We start from the raw sequence: 19,805 nt of genomic DNA on the forward strand, positions 1-19,805 counted from the left end.
CTATACACCTTTCTCCTTGCCTGACAGCCAAGACTAACTCACTTTGGGGTCATTAAGATGGGGGCTGAGATGATGACCTGAGCAGCTCAGAGGGCTGAGTTCTGATTCCTGGCAGCTCTCCAGGAGGATCAAGTGAGATTACAGGTCTCTTAACATTCTGGCACCGTTTCACCCTTGTGCTAGAGCATGCTTGCAATAATTGCTGGACGACCTGTGTTGAACCCCGAGGGGCGTTGGCATCTGATGTGCCAGGAAGGATGCCCTCACTGGGTGGCCCCACGTACAGCATGTGGCTTCACTCCCCAGAGACCAGAAGTTCGATTGGGCGGCTGGTGATTGAGCTGCAGTGGGAAGACTCAGCTCGGGGTCAAGCCCTATAAGCTGGTCCTCCTGCTTCACCATGTGGCCTGGAACAGCTTCCTCGGTCTCTTCAGAGCTTCAGTTTCCTCATCTGTAAAATAGGACTGATCCCCAAAGTTCCTTCCTTTCTGCATTTTTATTTTCCTCTCTCTGTTTTTATAATCCCGGCCTGGGTAGCTCTGGAAAAAGATTCCAAGTTCAAGGAAGTTCTATAATGGCCAAAGGCAACTAATAAGGACTACTATATAAAATTCCCTATTTTAAAATCAGACTGAGCTTTTTAATTCAATGCTGTGCTCCTTGGTGTATTGGGTTTTTAAATTTTTTTTAAAAAATTGTTTCTTGGAGTCCTCCTTGTTCTGTGGATTTTAAGACTGCTGGTTCTGGACAGTACTAAATTTTACTCCTTCCCCAAACCCCAGAGAGCACAGATTGCCATTCAGGTTAAACAAGTACCATCTAACTCCTCACAGCTTGGGGTAAGTTTTATTACAGGGCATTTACTGGAAACATCAAGGTGGTATTTTTTTCCTTCCTCCTCACTAAAAATACAGTTCTCCGTGGCCATGAATTTTAGTAAAATTCAAGTGCCAATGACAGTTTTTTTAAAAATCTAGATTTTATTTAAACTTTACCAAGCTGGAACAAGAATCTTCAAAGGAAAAAGCAGGCTCCCTTCTGCTTCTGCTTTGGCAAATTCTGGAGTGATGCACTCACCCTTTTGGTCCCCAGACTGGCCGAGGTCAAGGAGCAAATTAGGGAACAACAGTTTTCCATTTTAGGGAACATTGTCTAATATAGGACAATTTTAGATATTAGAGCTTCATCCTCATGGAAGTAGTTAGTAGTTTTGAGAATTCACCATGTGCCAGATATTGTGTTAAGTAATCTCAGATATTATCTCAATATTAATTAAAAATAATACTTCTGGAAAAATGGGGCTCCATGAATTTAAATAACTTGCCCATGTTCCCACAGTGGTCATAAAAAGAACTGGAATTCAAATCCAAATTGTCTGCCTCCAAGACCAATGCTTTCCACAGGACGGTACCTTCCGTTCTTCTAGTGTTGGCTGATTTCTCTGATTGTTTTCTGCTGCAAGATGCTTTAACTTGCTATGTTATTATTTAATTCCTTTAGTTCTTTATTCGCTTCACATTGTTTCCAAGTATTTTTGTCTCGCCAGTGGCTTGTCTTTCCATGGTCTTAACGGTGTCTTTCAAAGAGTTCTTAATTTTAGCAAAGTCCAATTTATCTTTTATTTTATGATGGATTGTACTTTGGTGTCATATCTAAGAAATCTTTAACTCAAGGTGACAAAGCCTTTCTCCTATATTTTCTCCTGGAAATATTGTAATTTTAAGATTTGTATTTAGATATATGATCTACTCTGTGCTAATTTCTATATACCTTGTGAGGTACGGAATGAAGTTCTTTTTTTGCATATGAATATCTAGCTGTTCCGACACCATTGGTTGCAGACTGTCCTATCTGTACTGAGTCACCTTTGCACCATACATGTGTGTGGTCTCCTGGGGGCACTGCATTCTGTTCCCATGATCTCTTTACTCTCTCTATGCTAATGTCCCAGTGTCATGATTACTACAGCTTTAGAAGTCTTAAAGTCAGGTAGTGTAAGTCCTTCAACTTTGTTCTTCTTTCTCAAGGTCATCTTGGCTCTTCTGGGTCCTTTGTTATTTCTTTAGTTTTTATGTATTAAAAGATGTACTTGTAAAACAACATCTAGAAATCTCAAGATAACTTAGAAATCAAAGTTAATAAAGAGTAGTATGGAGACTTTCCATAATCTAGCTTCGTCAGGACGTGAGGCACTCTGGGTATTATATTCCATTTGGTTAATCAAAAATTGTTGTATCTATAGAGAAACAGACGTTGCCAAGGGGAAGGGGGGGTGGGGGAGGGAAGGATTGGGAGTTTGGGACTGGCAGATGAAAACTATTGTGTATTGAATGGATAAGCAACAAGGTCCTACTGTACAGCACAGGGACTATATTCAATAGCCTGTGATAAATCATAATGGAAAAGAATATGAAAAATAATATATATTTGTATAACTGATTCACTTTGCTGTATGGTAGAAATTAACACAACATTACAAATCAACTATACTTTGATAAAAAATTTTTAATTAAAAAAAATTATTGTATCCATTTACATGGATTGCCAATTTTCAAAAAAACTAGAACATAAAAATTTATACCAGAATTGTACTAGACATGATTTCAACTTTCATTGATATTTCAGAAAATACTTTGGACCCCAGTATTTGGACACTGAGCATCAGTTGTCATTGTCCTAGCAAAGTGGGGGATCACTGATTAAAAGGAGCTTATTTGGTTCTATTGCTGCCTGCCATGGTATCTACTCTACTTTTGATTGGGGCATACCTTTTTTCAAACATCAAAGTGTTATAATTGACAGTTCTATGCATAGCATTCTGTCTCTTCCAATAAAACATATCCCTGTTTACTTTAAACTTGTCTGCTAGGGACCATGAGGAATACTATAAATTAAGCCAACCGATTCCTGATCATTTTAGCCATCACTGCCACCATGTGACGTTCACCAAATTACTTGTCTTCTTTGGACCTCTGTCTTCATTTGTAAAATGAAAGGTTTGGACTAGTTAACCTTTAGTAGCTCATCCAACTCTAAGATCTTTGACTCTTTTGTAGTGTTTTTATTCACTTCAAAATCATAACTCCTTTAAAAATAAACAAAAACTCTAAATGGCAAAAAGCACTGTGGTGAGTCAGAAAGCAGTGGTCTTTTGATGCATCTCAGATTACCTAACACCACTGCATGACCTTACTTTTAACTATGGCCAACTCTAAGCAATGATGATGGCGTTTATGGTTCCTGGTGCAGCGACATTTTGTGGTCCATGAAATCCGCATATAATGAGAAGCTCTTGAGTGTCTCAGGTCAAGGGAAGGAGAAAGGAGAATGGCTCTAAGCCCAGACAGCTCCAAAGCTTCAGAGTACTCCTGAGTTAGATTTTTAAATGTATGTCCACAGTAAATAGCATAGTATTGAAACCAAGTGGACTTCAGATCTCTCCATTGACTTTCCTATACCAAGGCACGGCACATATGACCACACACTCTGGTCATATTCCATCTGATCATTGCTGTTCTAATAGAAAGAGAAACTTGGAAAGTATGAAGTTTACTAGGGAATGCAAAATATAGACATGAGTTTAAAATAATATAAGGAGTCTTTTTTGAGCACTTACTATGTCAAAGATGCTGTGCCGTGCACTTCCTGTGCATTGTATCATTTAATACACACAACGATCTGGAAGAGTAGACATTGTCTCCTTATTACATATGAGGAAATGATGCACAGAGAGCTCCTGTTACTTGCCCCATGTCACACAGCAGTAAGTGGCAGAGCTGCTCTTCCATCTATATCTGTCTCAATCTAGAGCATCATGACTACATCAGAGACTAGTTCTCAGAACTTAGCCAGCTCATTTAGAAAGTAAATGAATTTGTAGTATTATAATGATTTAAAGAACACCAAGTACTGATGGGTCACTCTTGGATAGACTTGATAGAAGAAAGAATTCATAGAAGCGGTCCTGAAGAAATTGCTTTGAGAAATTGCTTTGAAGGACATGAATTGGCCCAGGGAGAAAGGTGAGTTCATGCTGAGGGAACAGACTCCATGAGGCTGTGAAGATACAAATGGATGAATTGTGTGTTCAGGAGGCAACATAGAGACTTGCTCACTGCAGGGCAATAGCCAGAAATAAAGCTGATGTCATAGGGGTGAAAATCCAAGAGATTTCTTTTTGTTATGCTAGGCCCTGGAGATCTACTCTCAGTTCTTAAACACAAGAGGGAACATAATTAAAATTGCATTTGCTTTTACAATTTATCCTATAACTCATGTAGGATAAATGTGGGCTTTTAAAGCATCAAGAAAGGTCAAGAGAAAATTTCTCAGCAAAGCATATTTGCTATCCAACAAGTGATTTTCAGGAATATGATGTAGCTTACCTCACTAAGGTCCTGCAGCCTTAATAGTGCAATGAAGGGGCCTGGAAGCAGATTTCACACACTTTTCAGAAATATAGGTAACCAGTCCACTGCCGTTAAGCCAACAGCACATTCCCATCATCCCTGGTTTTGTGCAGGAGGCATAAATAGGGCACACAGGGGTGACAGATTCAAGTCAGGGGTGGGCAGATAGAAAGCTCTCAACAATGTGGAATAAATTGAGTTGAACTGAAGTTCACGTTCAGATAGCAATTGCTGCTCCTGAGTGAGGGCTAATGTGTTTGGTGAACTCATGTTGGGTCCTTTCCATGATAAATCCACTAATGCTAACTTAATCTCTCTTCACATTTTCTGAAGCATTCATATCCTCTCTCTCTCTCTCTCTCTCTCTCTCTCTCTCTCCCCCCTCTCTATCTCCAGTTCCAGAGACCTAATGACTTCTCACCCCCTTTCCGCTTTGGCACTGTGCCCAACGGCAGCACGGAGAGGAATATTCGCAATAACTACGCAGAGATGCATGCCTACATGGGGAAGTTCAACCAGAGGGGTGTGGATGATGCATTGCTCTCCCTGAAAACAGGGTAAGAACTGCTTCCAAGCTCAGAATCTTGCTGTGTTGCTCACATTTTTTCAGCATACATGGACTCAGATGTGTCGTGCTTGGGTGCCACGCCAAGTTAAAGCAAAGAAGGCTGCATTTGCCCTTTGTGGATCTCCAAGTTAAAGTGACAGTACAGTTCAGCTCAGTGCACGGAGATTCCTATGCCATTATTCACTTCTATGTCTTTTTAACAAATTGGATTCTACTCGCATTAATGTAAACATGAAACAAGAATGTGACAGATGTAAAAGTCAAAGGAGGAGTCAAGGCTACAGTTCGTGCATTAGACAAAAAATAAAGACCTGTTGACCAAAAGGTGAAAATGGTGATTTTGGTGTCTTATGGACAAGGGAGAAATAAACAATGAAAGCATAGAAGTTTTTAGACAACAAAGAGTAAGAATGTGTTAACCGATCTCCAATTCCAACAAAATCGGCGTTCTTTGCCCCAGCTCTATAATCTAGGAAAGATTTGTTCATTAAAAGGAGCTCACAGACCACAAATATGTTGACTTGCATCATCTCAGCCACATCGATTTCTTATTCATTTGGGCTTCAGAAGCCACAGCTGTGGAATCAGACAAACAATTGAGCATGAGAGTTGCTGGAATTTGCGGGTCATGGGGTCTCGTCGCTGATTTCCTGTGTTGTAGGATACTAGCAGCACTTAGACCTCCTGGTGGCTCCAGTTCTGGAAGAGCCTCCCAGATGCATGTTTACTTAAATACTGTTAGACTCTGTCTTATCAATATGAAGTCACAGCAGATTTCAGAAGATGGGATTTGCTTTTGGGGGAAGGACCACTCTAGGCAGTCTAGCCCCCCCAGTACAATCACGGTTCTCAGTCCCATCTGAGCTTTGGCTTTTTGATGGACACCCTTCTAAAGGATACTCATGGGCCTTTTGAAAAAATGTTCTGTGTCTTATCATGCCAGAAAAGGGGTTTCTTTTTTCTGAAGGAGGAGGAAAGCTAACCTAACTTGTAGAAGTGAAGGGGATGACGCCCCCCTTTCTTTCTTGCAGACCTCTCTACTACATATATGAATATTTCTTCTTCTCCCTTTGGTGTGTTTAAATGCTGACCTATACCTTCCTGGCCTTGCCCCTAGCTTTACCCCCTGCCCTACCCATCCCTTCCTTGCAAAGCCCTGTACGTGTACAGTGAGACTCTCATACGTTTGGGAATTTGAGACATCTGAATTCTCCTGTATGTTGCATTGGCTTGTGGTTTCACACATTTGCTCTTGACGTGAACCTGCGCTGCCGCCACCCCAACGACTCACTTCTCTCCTTATGCTGCGACACAGAATATTAAAACCTTTCTGACTGCAAAAATAGCATTGCCCATCTAGTGCTACACGTCCACATACACTTAGCCCCGCTCCGGATTGTAATGAACTGAGGAATGAAAAATGTTATATAAGTCTAACCCATGCTATTTGTTGTAATCATTGTGATGGTTCCTTTCCATTATTTCTGTTATTATTTTTATTGATTCCTTTTTACTCCTTCACCTTTTCAGACAAGCTTATGAGTTGGCTTCAGGCCCAACTTATATTCTTATCATTCCCAGTGGGAGGGATAGAACTCCTCCTTTCAACCTGAAATCACACAAAGAACAGCCTGGGATTTAGGCTTTAGATTCTGGCTGAGTTCCACCTTGAGCCTTACTTTGAACCAGTTCTCCCCATAGTCTGCTGGAGCCCTACTGCTTCCTATTAATGACCCCATAGGTAGTTTTGTACTAAAATTCCTCCATTGGACTTGGTTTGTTTGCTTCTCTCTCGCACAGGAAATTGGATGCCTTCATCTACGATGCAGCAGTGCTGAACTACATGGCAGGCAGAGATGAAGGCTGCAAGCTGGTGACCATTGGCAGCGGGAAGGTCTTTGCTTCCACAGGTTATGGCATTGCCATCCAAAAGGATTCTGGATGGAAGCGCCAAGTGGACCTTGCCATCCTGCAGCTTTTCGGAGATGGTGAGTTAAAGAAAGGGAAGGAGCCTATTTGGCCTCTTCCAACGGCCATCCCAAAACATCAACCCTTCTTCCTTCCCCATCCCTCTAACCTCTGCATTTCCAGAAGAGCGTTTCACAATATACTAGGAGATTTGGAGGGTATATATTAGTTTCCTAAAGCTTTGTAATAAAGTACCACGAACAGAGTGACTTAAACAACAGACATTTGTCTCACGGTTCCAAAGGCCAGAACACTGAGATCAAAGTATCGGCTTTGGTTCCTTCTGAGGGACTCGAGGGAGAATCCGCTCCATGCCTCTCCCCTAACTCGTGGTGGTTTGCTGGCGATCTACAGCACGCTTTGGCTTGTAGACACATCACCCCTGCTCTGCCTTCACGTTCACATGGCTTTCTCCCCGTGTGCGTGTTTTCCCTCTGTACATGTCTGTGTCTGATTTTCCGCCCTTTTTAAGGATGCCAGTTGTATTGGATTAGAAGCCCACCCTATCCCAGGTGACCTCATCTTAACCAGTTACATCTGCAGTTACCCTACTTCCAAATAAAGTCACATTTCAAGGTACTGGGAGTTAGGACCTCGAAATAGGAATTGGGGGATGGGGGGGGAGGGTGGTTACACAATTCAACCCAGGGTGAAATTTGGGGGTTAAAGTAGTCAGTCAGGGAGGTATGTTTCAGGATTGCGGTGTATGATCAAACCGTCAGCGATACAGTAAGAGGGGCTGGTATTTGAAGTTCTCCCAAACAGTTTTCTCACATGTGACCAGAGTAGGGGATGGACCTTTGGAAAGGTCTCTGCTCTCTCTGGGCCCAGAGAAAGGGCAGAGAAATCCACCCATGGTCGTCTGCTAATCCTTCCCTCTCCCATCTTGCTCTTCCCACTGGAAGAAGTAGGAAGCCGGGCCAGGGTCCTCCGAGGCAGACGCTGGAAGGCACTCACTCCCCAGAGTCATTCTGACATCAGACTGGGCAGACACCTTGATTTGAGAAAATCCCGTCTCCTGTTTCATTACACTCACACCTTCCGCATCCCTCTTCAGTTTATCGTCTAAAGTACCTACTCCTCCTGCTAGTCTCACAGAAGCTGACCCAGTTACAGATGAGCAGCCTGACTCTGCCTGGCCCACAGGTCATCAGCCAAGAGGTTCCCTACATTCCGTCTGCGGAATCTTTGCCATTAGGGATGAGAGGAGAGGCAGACGAGTACAGCTGGATTGTCAGATTCCGGGTGAGGTCGGCGGTTCCACTAGTTAGGAAAATCATAGTTTGATCCAAGAAATGAGTAGAAAGTGATTTGACTAACATTGGAAAGAGGAGGGGTTTCTAGGTGGATGTTACAAGCCATTCCGATTTAAGAGCTTCTGTCATTGTCATGTAGCTGTCACTTAAAAGCAATAACGGGGCCTCTATCCACGAGGAAGAGCAGCCGTAGAGACGATTTGCAGAAGTTGCCAGGGCTTCAGTTAGATTATCCAGACAAAGCTCACAGTTGCAACCACATTGGAACTATTGGAATAGGCAATTTTCTTCATGTAGTTTTCAGATTTTCGCTTCTCTAGAATTAGATGCATTCTCGGGCACGTAGTTTCATCATTTTCCTTTGGTCTACGATTTCTACCCTTCTAATTCCTAGTATCCACCGAAGTGGCTCAAGGTTATTGTAACCTGGCATGACTTGAATTAATCGAAACTTCCTTAAACAGCGTTAAAAGGGGGCGGGTCCGAATTTGGGGGTCTCGTTTTATTGCCGCTTACTCCTTTTTACTGTGAGTGTATTTTCAGCCAGCGATCAGGAAGGCTGAGAGCCTCTAGAGAATCAGTCTCCCTGCCGACCTGTCTCTGTCTCTCCTCCCCCCGCCCAACCTGCTTTGCACATTCTTTGAGAGCAGTTTTCTGAATCGCTTGTTCGATTATGTTGTGCCTCACTGTCTACAAAAAAGAAAAAGAAAAAGAAAAAAACCCTCAAAGTGCTTAGTCTGATACTCAGGCCCTCAGCGATCTTGCATCAACCTTTTGTACTCAGCTTCCTTTGCCTACTGTTATCCTGTTTGAGGGGTTGTGCATGCCTTTCCCCAATGCGCCTTGTGTTATTCCCCCTTCCTCCCCTTGATCATGCTAGTTCAGCTGCCTGGAGTGCCTCTTGGTACAAGATAAATTAAAATTCACGCATTCACCACGCCCACCGCCAAGTCCTACCTTCCTCGTGAAAACCCACTGGCCGCCCCATCTGCAAAATTACTCTTCCTAATTCAAGCAGCTCTTGTTACCTGCATATAGCTTGTCATACTGATTGTTTATATACCAGTTTTACAATGGGGTAGATAACGGGGCACAGAGGTAACGTCTCCTATCTTTGTGTCACCTGTGGTACCCACATTATGTTTTCATTGAATACTTGAATATATTAAGTTAATACACAACAGTATTAATAAAATTACTAACTTTCTCTGTCGGTTTTCTTTCTTTATGTCTCTTTCTCGCTCGTGTTCGCCCCTCTTTTCACCAACACCCCTCTTACTCCCTCTCTCTACTCCTCCCCTCTCTCCTCTCTCTGCCCGTTCTCCTTCCCGTCCCGTCCCCAGGGGAGATGGAGGAGCTGGAAGCTCTGTGGCTCACAGGCATCTGCCACAATGAGAAGAACGAGGTCATGAGCAGCCAGCTGGACATCGACAACATGGCGGGCGTCTTCTACATGCTGGGGGCGGCCATGGCTCTCAGCCTCATCACCTTCATCTGCGAACACCTCTTCTATTGGCAGTTCCGGCACTGCTTTATGGGTGTCTGTTCTGGCAAGCCTGGCATGGTCTTCTCCATCAGCAGAGTAAGTGCTTTGATTTAGATGCCTGGAGCTTGGGAAGGACAGCTCAGCCTAGCACTGTGCAGAACAGAGAGACCCAAGAGGGCACTAACTCCAGCCTGAGGCTGCTAAAGCAAGAAGCCACATCATGTCCATTTCCCCAGGGGGTGGGATGACATAATTCCAAGTGGCTCAAAAAACAGGTGATGCTGTTTTTCCTTCAAGAAACAGCTTTCTATGTGGGGTTTGGGCATTTGGTTCTCAATAAGAACTGGCAGATCTATCAAAATGAAACATTTGGCCTTTTCCCAGATGCCTTTCATCACCATTAGTTACTTCTGTATGGGTTGGATTAATCACTTAATCCTTAAAAAAAATCACATTTCTATTTAAATCGTGAAATATATCTCTCTTGTTCTGACATCCAAAGGTATATCATTGGTAATTTCACTGTCCCACTGTATGTTTTAACCATGTGTGAGTTTGGGGAGTTAAAGAGTTTAACAGACGCTTCAGAAATAAGTCCTGACCTGTAAGAAATTTTCATTCCAGAAAGGTCCTTAATTGTAGCAAGAGTATAACTCAAGGTGTTCTTTATTTAGTTCTCTTCTAGTCTAAAGTGAGATTTGGAACACAGTTTTGAATATGAACAGAGGGTCACAGGGAAAAGCATAAAAAAAAAAAGCAGACTTCTTTTGATTTTGTTAATAAATTTATGGGATTCGTTTATGAGAGGTGAACTCAAATGTCCTCTTAGAAGAGAGGTCTAGGCTTCAGACATAACTAACTTTGTCTCTAATGGAGTTATATAAGAAAACGGAGTACTCATCAAATTGTTCCATCTTTTGATCATTTTCCTGTAGTATTTTAGTGATAGAGAAAATGTCCTCTCTGGCTGTGAGCTGCTTCAGGCCATCCCCCTGGGAGCAGGGGGATGGGACGTGTGGTCCCCAAGCCATGTCGTTGCACTGCATGGCCCTTCCCAAGACCCCAGAGAAGGGAATGGCAGCTGTGGGGGGAGCCTGTAATAGAAATCCCATTTGTAGTCCCTCGACATGATCCATGGCTCTGTAGAGGAAAAATGCATTTTCTCCTGGCCGTAATCAAGAAGGGTTAGAAAGGAGGCCTGAGAAGGAAAGTTGAGGAACCTTCTCTTGAAGATCTCTTATCTTGCTGCTGCCTCCAGGACACCGAGGCTCATCACACCCAAATCTTCCTTCTTTCCCATTTAGCTGCTATTCTCCTTTCGAATTTTCTCTCTTCTCATCCCCCTCCATCAGGACCGCCCCTTCCCAAATTAATCCCCCTTGTTTTAAAGACACAGTTCACACAACCTCTCTGCAAAGACCTTCCTTTGCCAGGCAGAAAAGTTCCAAATGTGTCCACCTTTCAAGGCAGGGAACAAGAGATTGGCAGGAAGTTGGCCTGGCTTTAGACTTGAACCCAAGCCTTTCCCTCTCTTGGACAGTGCTCTTCAGAGCTCTGCATAAGGAGCTGCACACAGGGAGTTCTCAGTCAATACTAATTTGTTAAGATATTAATTATTTATGATCAGAGTAAGTGAGGGAGCAACTATAAGGAGGAATCCAGGAGCTAAAGAGAGAATAAAGGAGAGGATTCAACAAGGGGATTCTTTTATTTATTTATTTTATTGAAATACAGTTAATTTACAGTGTTGTATTAATTTCTGCTATACAGCAGAGTGATTCAGTTATACATATATATATACATTCTTTTTTATATTCTTTTCCATTATGGTTTATCACAGGATATTGAATATAGTTCCCTGTGCTCTACAGTAGGACCTGTTGTTTATCCATTCTGTATATAATAGTTTGCATCTGCTAATCCCAAACTCCCAGTCCTTCCTTCCCTCACCTCCCTCTCCCCAAGAAGGAGATTCTTTATTCCTATTTAGTACCTGATATCTGTCCCACGTCCTTCCTCCCAAGGTGTAAGGGCACAGCAGGAGAAAAATCCTTCTTTGATTCCAAGGACTGCCTAACTGTCTCTGTGAATTTGGTTCAGGCTTGGCTCAAGAAGAGAATTGCGCAGCTATGATTTGGTCACCAGAATCCTAAAAGCTGTTCAGAATTTGTCAGAGCTGGAAAAGAGTGGCAATTGTGAGCGCCCGGGCTCCCCAGTGCTCTACTGCCAGCCAAGGGTGACCAGCCAGGGCAGAGCAGCCGCAGCATCTGCAGAGCATTGCTGTTGATCTGCAGATGACTGATACTATTTTTTGCTATCCGTTGCTATCATGGTCTCATTTTTGAGATGCAAAAACCTTAGCGTAGAAAGGAAAATCAGTGCAAGTCAGTGGTGGAGTTGAGGCAGGAATGTCATGTCTTGGGGCTCCAATCCATTTGCTCAAGTCACTTGAGGATTTGCTCATGTCCCCTGTGGATAGGCAGGCCTCCCAGCCAGGCCACCAGCTCCTGATGAGACTTGCTAAATGCAGGGGGGATAAGGCAGGCAAGCTTCTAGCCACATGTTTCTATGCGTGTGTAAGATCATCTCTTTCGTGTCTTCCCTGACTTTTCTCATCCACTTAGGCAATTAGTGAGGGTATGGTGGGGAGGGTGCCCTTCATGGTCACTTCCGGCCTCGCTGGAGACCTAACCTGTCCTGTCCTCTCTCCAGGGTATCTACAGCTGCATCCACGGGGTGGCCATCGAGGAGCGCCAGTCTGTGATGAATTCCCCCACCGCGACCATGAACAACACACACTCCAACATCCTGCGTCTGCTTCGCACAGCCAAAAACATGGCCAACCTGTCCGGGGTAAATGGCTCCCCGCAAAGCGCCCTGGACTTCATCCGCCGTGAGTCATCTGTCTATGACATCTCCGAGCACCGCCGCAGCTTCACACACTCGGACTGCAAATCCTACAACAACCCGCCCTGCGAGGAGAACCTCTTCAGCGACTACATCAGCGAGGTGGAGAGGACTTTCGGCAACCTGCAGCTGAAGGACAGCAACGTGTACCAGGACCACTACCACCACCACCACCGGCCCCACAGTATCGGCAGCGCCAGCTCCATCGACGGGCTCTACGACTGCGACAACCCCCCCTTCACCACGCAGCCCAGGTCCCTGGGCAAGAAGCCCCTGGACATCGGTCTCCCCCCCTCCAAGCACAGCCAGCTCAGCGACTTGTACGGCAAGTTCTCGTTCAAGAGCGACCGCTACAGCGGCCACGACGACCTGATCCGCTCCGACGTGTCGGACATCTCCACCCACACGGTCACCTACGGCAACATCGAGGGCAACGCTGCCAAGAGGCGGAAGCAGCAGTACAAGGACAGCTTGAAGAAGCGGCCGGCCTCGGCCAAGTCCCGCCGCGAGTTCGACGAGATCGAGCTGGCCTACCGCCGCCGGCCGCCCCGCTCCCCCGACCACAAGCGCTACTTCAGGGACAAGGAGGGGCTGCGGGACTTCTACCTGGACCAGTTCCGCACCAAGGAGACCTCGCCGCACTGGGAGCACGTGGACCTGACCGACATCTACAAGGAGCGCGGCGAGGACTTCAAGCGCGACTCGGTCGGCGGAGGAGGGCCCTGCACCAACCGGTCGCACCTCAAACACGGGACGGGCGACAAGCACGGCGGGGTCGGCGGGGTCCCGGCCCCCTGGGAGAAGAACCTGACCAACGTGGACTGGGAGGAGCGCTCCGGGGGCAACTTCTGCCGCAGCTGCCCGTCGAAGCTGCACAACTACTCGACGGCGGTGGCCGGGCAGAACTCGGGCCGGCAGGCGTGCATCCGCTGCGAGGCGTGCAAGAAGGCCGGCAACCTGTACGACATCAGCGAGGACAACTCCCTGCAGGAGCTGGACCAGCCGGCCGCCCCGGTGGCCGCGACGTCCAGCGCGTCCACCGCCAAGTACCCCCAGAGCCCGACCAACTCCAAGGCCCAGAAGAAGACCCGGAACAAGCTGCGGCGCCAGCACTCCTACGACACCTTCGTGGACCTGCAGAAGGAGGAGGCCGCCCTGGCCCCGCGCAGCGTGAGCCTGAAAGACAAGGGCCGCTTCCTGGACGGCAGCCCCTACGCGCACATGTTTGAGATGCCGGCGGGCGAGAGCACTTTCGGCAATGGCAAGGCGGCGGCGCCGGCCGCGGGACATCACCACCACGGCAACCCCGGCGGCGGCGGCGGCAGCGGCGGCGGCGGCGGCGGCTACATGCTCAGCAAGTCGCTCTACCCCGACCGGGTCACGCAGAACCCTTTCATCCCCACTTTCGGGGACGACCAGTGCTTGCTCCACGGCAGCAAATCCTACTTCTTCAGGCAGCCCACGGTGGCGGGGGCGCCGAAGGCCAGGCCGGACTTCCGCGCCCTTGTCACCAACAAGCCGGTGGTCTCGGCCCTGCACGGGGCTATGCCAGGCCGTTTCCAGAAAGACATCTGTATAGGGAACCAGTCCAACCCCTGTGTGCCTAACAACAAAAACCCCAGGGCTTTCAATGGCTCCAGCAATGGGCATGTGTATGAGAAACTGTCTAGTATTGAGTCTGATGTCTGAGTGAGGGAAGAGAGAGGCGAAGGTGGGTACGGGAGGGTCGGGCTGTGGGCGTGTGGTGCGCATGTCACGGAGGGTGACGGGGGTGAACTTGGTTCCCATTTGCTCCTTTCTTGTCGTTTTCATTTATTTATGGGATCCTGGAGTTCTGATTACTTCTGAGGGCGACCCTGGTGACCAGCACCATCTCTGCTCCCTTTCCAGTCCCCTCCTCCTTCCGGGTCTGTCCATCCTTCCAGTTCCCAGTTCCCGCGAGAGGATACGGTGGGCTCGCTCAGCAGGCCAGGGCGGAGCCGAGAAGGAAGTGGCCGCACGCAGGCTTCCTCCTGTCGTGGAAGGACTCTTTGCCACCCACTTCGAGTGAAGCAAGGAGAAGCAGGAGGAGGCCACGGGAGCACAGGATAGCTCTTCCCGAACTGATCTTTATGTTTAGGTGAGGAAGCAAAAGCGCCCCAATAAGATCCTTTAGCATACTGCCTGTGAACGAAAAGAGGCTTTTGCTAAATTCTTGTTGCTTAGGTGGCGTGTGTTTGGGGATCAGGCACCAAGCCGAGGGTGGGAAGCCATGTGTGTTTCTATATAAGCCAAAAAAATAAAAAGTTTGCTTCAATTCCATGAGACTTACTGGTGGTGACCTGGAATGAAAGGTCATTAGGTACATTAGAGCCGTGTTTCATGGTGCATTAGAGTCAAGGAAGGAGGGACTGCGTGTGCATGTGTCTGTATACACTTGCATACGTGTTGTCTATACACGCCTGTCTTGTGGAGAAGGCAGCCTTGACTCATAATGTTGCCTCTTTCAATATTCCTAAGCACCGAGCTTGTTTTGGCTTATATACAAACAGAGATGGTCCTACATTACCTGAATTTTGGCTGTCTCTCCCCTTCACCATTCCTGAATGAGAAGAATGGAAGTTCTTGACGAAGAAGTTTCTGTGGTCTAGACAAAAATGTGGGTGAACAATCCTACAAGAGCGACGTACAAAAAATAATTCCTTCGTGGTTGCCAATGCTTTCAACCAGTTTTGGCCGAGTACTTTCCAGGAAGGCTAAAGGGAAATAGAAGCAGCCAGGATTTTTTTGCCCTCACTTGAGGGCAGAAAATTGTACAAAGCTCGCTGGAGCTTTTTAGACCCTCAGCTGGCCAATGTGGGGGGAGGAGCTAAGTAAGGCTTTGAAGAACAGGGGAGTCGTTTATGATCGGGTAAGTGAGAGAGGGGGATGTTTTCAATGCTTTGATCCCTTCTTACTTAACCCAGAGCTAGGAGAGCAGCCTTGCTCTCCCCCCAGATTGGCCACAACTGATATGGAATAGACGGTGAAGAGGCATGAGCTTACTCCACGAGTACAGCTCGGGAGACAATGGAGGGAAGGGAAGAGGTTCGGAAGTGGGGACGAGAGGTGAGGAGGGACTCTCCCGCTACCTCATTGGGTCTAGCTCCCTGAGGATGTGACACTGAGCCCAGTGTGGACACTGTCTGTAGAAACCCCTCCACCTTCCTGCGACACCTCCTTCCCCTCCCAGATCGTACCATTCAAGAATAAATATATATATATATATACACACACATATAAAACTCCAGGGATGAGGGCACTGGCAGATGCGATACCCCCTTCACTCAAAGTTGGAAACTTGAGAAGGGAGATGAATACATGTCCCTGCCAGTCCTGAAACTTGGGGTGGGCATGTTCCGTGGGTCAGTTCCACTGTCCCGCCATCCTCCCCTTACCCAGGGTGGCAGCCAAAGAGCGGGGTCAGTTTGGAAGCTTGGCTGCAGGATCTCCATGTTACACACAGGACACATAAACCAGAAAGGTGCTCATCCTCCTCTGGAAGGACGCTGCCATGTCTCTTCAAGTCCCACCCGCCCCGACTCACCACCCTTCCTCACCCCCCGCCCGCGACTGCCGCCCCCGCCCTCCTCCTCGATTTTTACCTCAGTATCTTTCATTTTCAAGCCAACCGAAGGCCTTGTAAAGCTTTGTTTTCTTTCTAAAACGAACCTGGGGGCAAGGGGCTGAACCTCTCGCAGATGTGGAGAGAGGAGCACGGAGTGCTTTACCTTAGATTCAAGGAAGGACTTGGAGAGACAGGACAGAGGGCGTGAGGTGTCTCCAGGAGGAAGAAGGCGAAGGGCCATCAAACATTCTTCGCCCCGACTCTGTCCCAGGTCAGGGGCTCCTCCCTCACTCCTCCTCTTACCTCACCCCTTTCCAATACAAAAACCAAACCAACTAACCTAGCGAACAGCAATCTAGAACGAAGGGAGCTCTGTCGTCTCCGCTGGTGACAGAAATCGAGATGGTGTTTATTTCATATGTAAATATTTTGTTTTCTAATTAATTTTGTATAGATAAAGTGTTCTCTCGTGAGTATTCAGGGTGTTGGCTGAAGGGAGCGGGGTGGGGATGGGAATGAAGGGGGAAGACGTGTTTTGTTACTGGGTTTCATTTTCCATTTCGGGGGACTTGTTTTGTATGGCTTTCGCTTCAGGGTGTCTGGAGAACAGTGAACAGGGATGGAGGCCACTGTGGTGCGGAAGCCAGGGAAGGGCCGTGTGTCTGACCTCTCACCACACCCGTCTTCTCATTGGCCTGCGAGGAGCAGTCATGCCCGTCGGCCTGGGCTTGGCATTGGGTCCGGTTCGGCTCCAAGCAAACCCCAGGCCCAGCTCCTGTCCTCCAGGTGGACCATAGATCACCAGCATCTGTGCAAAGTCAAAGTGGTGGCACCGTATTTCCCCTGTCAGCACCGAGGGTGGGAAAGAGTCCCCAAAGGGCTTCAATCAGAATTGAGATCAAATCAACCCCTCATCCTTGACTTGGCTGAGAGGTTTCAGGAAGCTTGGTCTTGAGAAATCTCCCCACCACCCCCTCTGATGTTCCACAAGCATCTCAGTCTCTCTGACTCTTTTCTTCCTAGTACCTGAGCTCCAGCCCTCTCCCTGCCCCCTCCCTTCCTCCGTAGAAATCAGCACCACAAGCACACCCAGAAGATTCCCATGAGGTCTCCTTTCTTGAAGCATGTGCTATCTGGTTATGGGGAGGTAGCCCTGGATATATGTCTTAACAGATTTGCATGCTTTTGCTGAAAAGATTACAGGCTTTGCTCAAAATGCAGTGGCCAGAGAATTCTCTTAGAAAGGTCACAGAAGTTGGGTTTAGAGGTAGAAGGGTGAGCACAGGAGGGATGGTGCCAAAAGTGACTTTATATTTGCCTTGTCTTTACTTCTGCCATCAGGAAGGTGCTATTTGCCTCGAGCCAGGTATTCAAAACAGGACCTTGGGTTAACCAGACAAGTAAAATTTCTTTCACTGGACCATTGGCTTTGTGAGGGGTGGCAACCTCTCTCTCTTCACCATAGGATGAAATTTCCAAATCCATTTAGCTGAGATATTACATTACATTTTTGCCCTATTCTGCCATCATCAAAAGCTGTCAGCTGGATAATTCCATTTCTCTAAACCCCTCTTTGGCCCCAATTGCTCACTTCTCTTCAATTGGATGTTTGAATTGAGACCAAATAAGATATTCATGGCCTGTTCAAGAAAGCTTAAAGAAAGGAAGGCTGAGCAGTGCCAAGCCCTAGATATTAACTTCGTTCCAAAATAAGCCACGAAGATGCCTGAGGATGAATTCAGCTTTCAGCCCCAACTCTTCCACAGATGGGTCTGGACAAAGACCCAATCTGTCCAAACTCTGAGATTGCACAGACACCCTCGGCATTGCTGATGGCTCCAGTTTTCTTCAGGATCCGTGCTTTCTGTCTTTCATGGCCTCTATCATTCCCTTCCACTGTGGAAGTGAGTTGGAGGGTGTGGTCCTATATCACTCCTCTCGGTGGCCATGCTTACATCGCAGCATTTCTACCAATCTCAGATAACCTGACCCTTGAATTTGCCCGAGTCAAGAGTGTGCACGCCCTTCAGAGTGACGTATGTACACTGGATCTTGTAATTTCAAAGTGTCACTGTGTATCTTCAGCCAGATCGTGGGAAACATCCTTGATGTGGATTCCCCTCTGCTGGCCACAGCCATGTAGTGATGGAGGGAGAAAAAAAATCCCAAATGCTTCCATTAGATGTCGGTGGTGTCAGTAGTGCCAAAACGCATGTGTAATGTGATAAAATAGGAGTCGTCTAGGAAATTAAGGGACTATCACCCACCCAGTCTTCCGTGGCCATCAGAAGTTGCCCAAGGGTGAATTCTCTGCACGGGAGGTGAAGGAACTGTTACCAAGACGCAGCGTGCTGGTCACCTGCACATTTCATTTAAGAACTAGGGTTTCATTGTTTTTGGTGTTTTCTTTTTTTGCTTTTCTGTTTGTTTGTTTTTTGGTTTGATTTTTACTTGGTTCAAGATTTAGGGACAGAATAACCAGATTATTTGGGCAGTAGCCAATAGCTATTCCAGAATTCACTTTATTCTTTTAATTGCTGTCTCTCTAAGAAAGCCCTGTCACTGCTTGGCACCCGGTGTGTGTCTGTTGGGTGTGTTAGGAGTGACTCAGCCGTGTGCATACGTGATGCAGCTGCAGTGCTGTGGACGAATGCATCGGGCAGTTCTAGGTATCGTGGCCATACCTTCTGTGCTCTCTGAGCCCAAAGCCATATCAGAACTGTGTGCCCAGTAGACTGCCAAATACTTTGGTAGAGCGTTTCATTCTTCACTTGAGTGTCAAGAGACTCTCTTTCCCATCTAAGGAACTCTTTATGGGTGAGAAGCAGCTCAAGGTAGACAGTTACACTGGAACGGATCTGGCCTTACAAATGGCATATGGTCCACGGTGTGACTTCACAGGACCTGAGAAGACCGTTCCTTTTTATTCCCCACCCTACTCCAACTACTGGCTTCCCACACAGAATTATTCCTTTAGCCCTGAGCTGCTCGTCTGTCATTTAAATGAAAATCATCCCAGGAAGGGTGCCATATTAAGCCATATTAGAGATATAGACCCTGAAACACCCAGCTTACATGAGGATTCTCATTTCTTTTCCTGGGAATAAAGTGATGGTACAGGAGAAGAGGGAGAGCGCAAAGCATGCCGAGAGTATCAGAGTAGGGAGGAAAGATACAGGTTCTAGAGTATAAAGACATTTAAGCCATCTCATCCTTCTCCTGCTTTTATTTAAGGCTCGTGTGGCACAGGAATGGGACTCCTCCTTGGGAGTTATTTTCAATGAGCAGCCACATGAGTGTGTAGTTTATGAATTTCTAACATTGACACCTTGTAGGGAAGGCTAAGGGCCTTGACTCCTTCTGTAGAAAGTGGAAGGCTGATGTTTCTCCTCTGGTACAGGTTACTGAGTAAACAGCTGGAAAGATCAAATTATGATAATAAAAAGTTACTCTCATTATCTGTCCTCTGTCCCAGTTCAGTTCATCTTCCAACGTAGCCAGGTTCTATGTCCTCCACTTCCCCACCTCCATAGGGGATCCCCACTGATCCCAATACACACTAACTATTAAGGGGCTTCTGGACTACCAGGTACAACTTAACTGGTGAGCAGTTCCTTTTTAGATC

At 46.6% G+C, this 19,805-nt stretch overlaps 1 protein-coding gene across 1 annotated transcript in view; it reads left to right on the plus strand.

Annotated features, from left to right (window-relative positions):
• Positions 1 to 14,283, plus strand: part of GRIN2B (glutamate ionotropic receptor NMDA type subunit 2B) — a 298,073-nt gene extending 283,790 nt beyond the window's left edge. The window contains exons 9-12 of the mRNA XM_057702074.1: positions 4,806 to 4,966; positions 6,778 to 6,965; positions 9,545 to 9,783; positions 12,400 to 14,283. Of these exons, the coding sequence (XP_057558057.1) occupies positions 4,806 to 4,966; positions 6,778 to 6,965; positions 9,545 to 9,783; positions 12,400 to 14,283 (2,472 nt within the window). The remainder of the gene's footprint in view (positions 1 to 4,805; positions 4,967 to 6,777; positions 6,966 to 9,544; positions 9,784 to 12,399) is intronic.
• Positions 14,284 to 19,805: the final 5,522 nt, after the last annotated feature.

The sequence above is a fragment of the Hippopotamus amphibius genome, chromosome 12, assembly GCF_030028045.1.
Source record: "Hippopotamus amphibius kiboko isolate mHipAmp2 chromosome 12, mHipAmp2.hap2, whole genome shotgun sequence".
In the NCBI taxonomy this organism is placed as follows: domain Eukaryota; kingdom Metazoa; phylum Chordata; class Mammalia; order Artiodactyla; family Hippopotamidae; genus Hippopotamus; species Hippopotamus amphibius.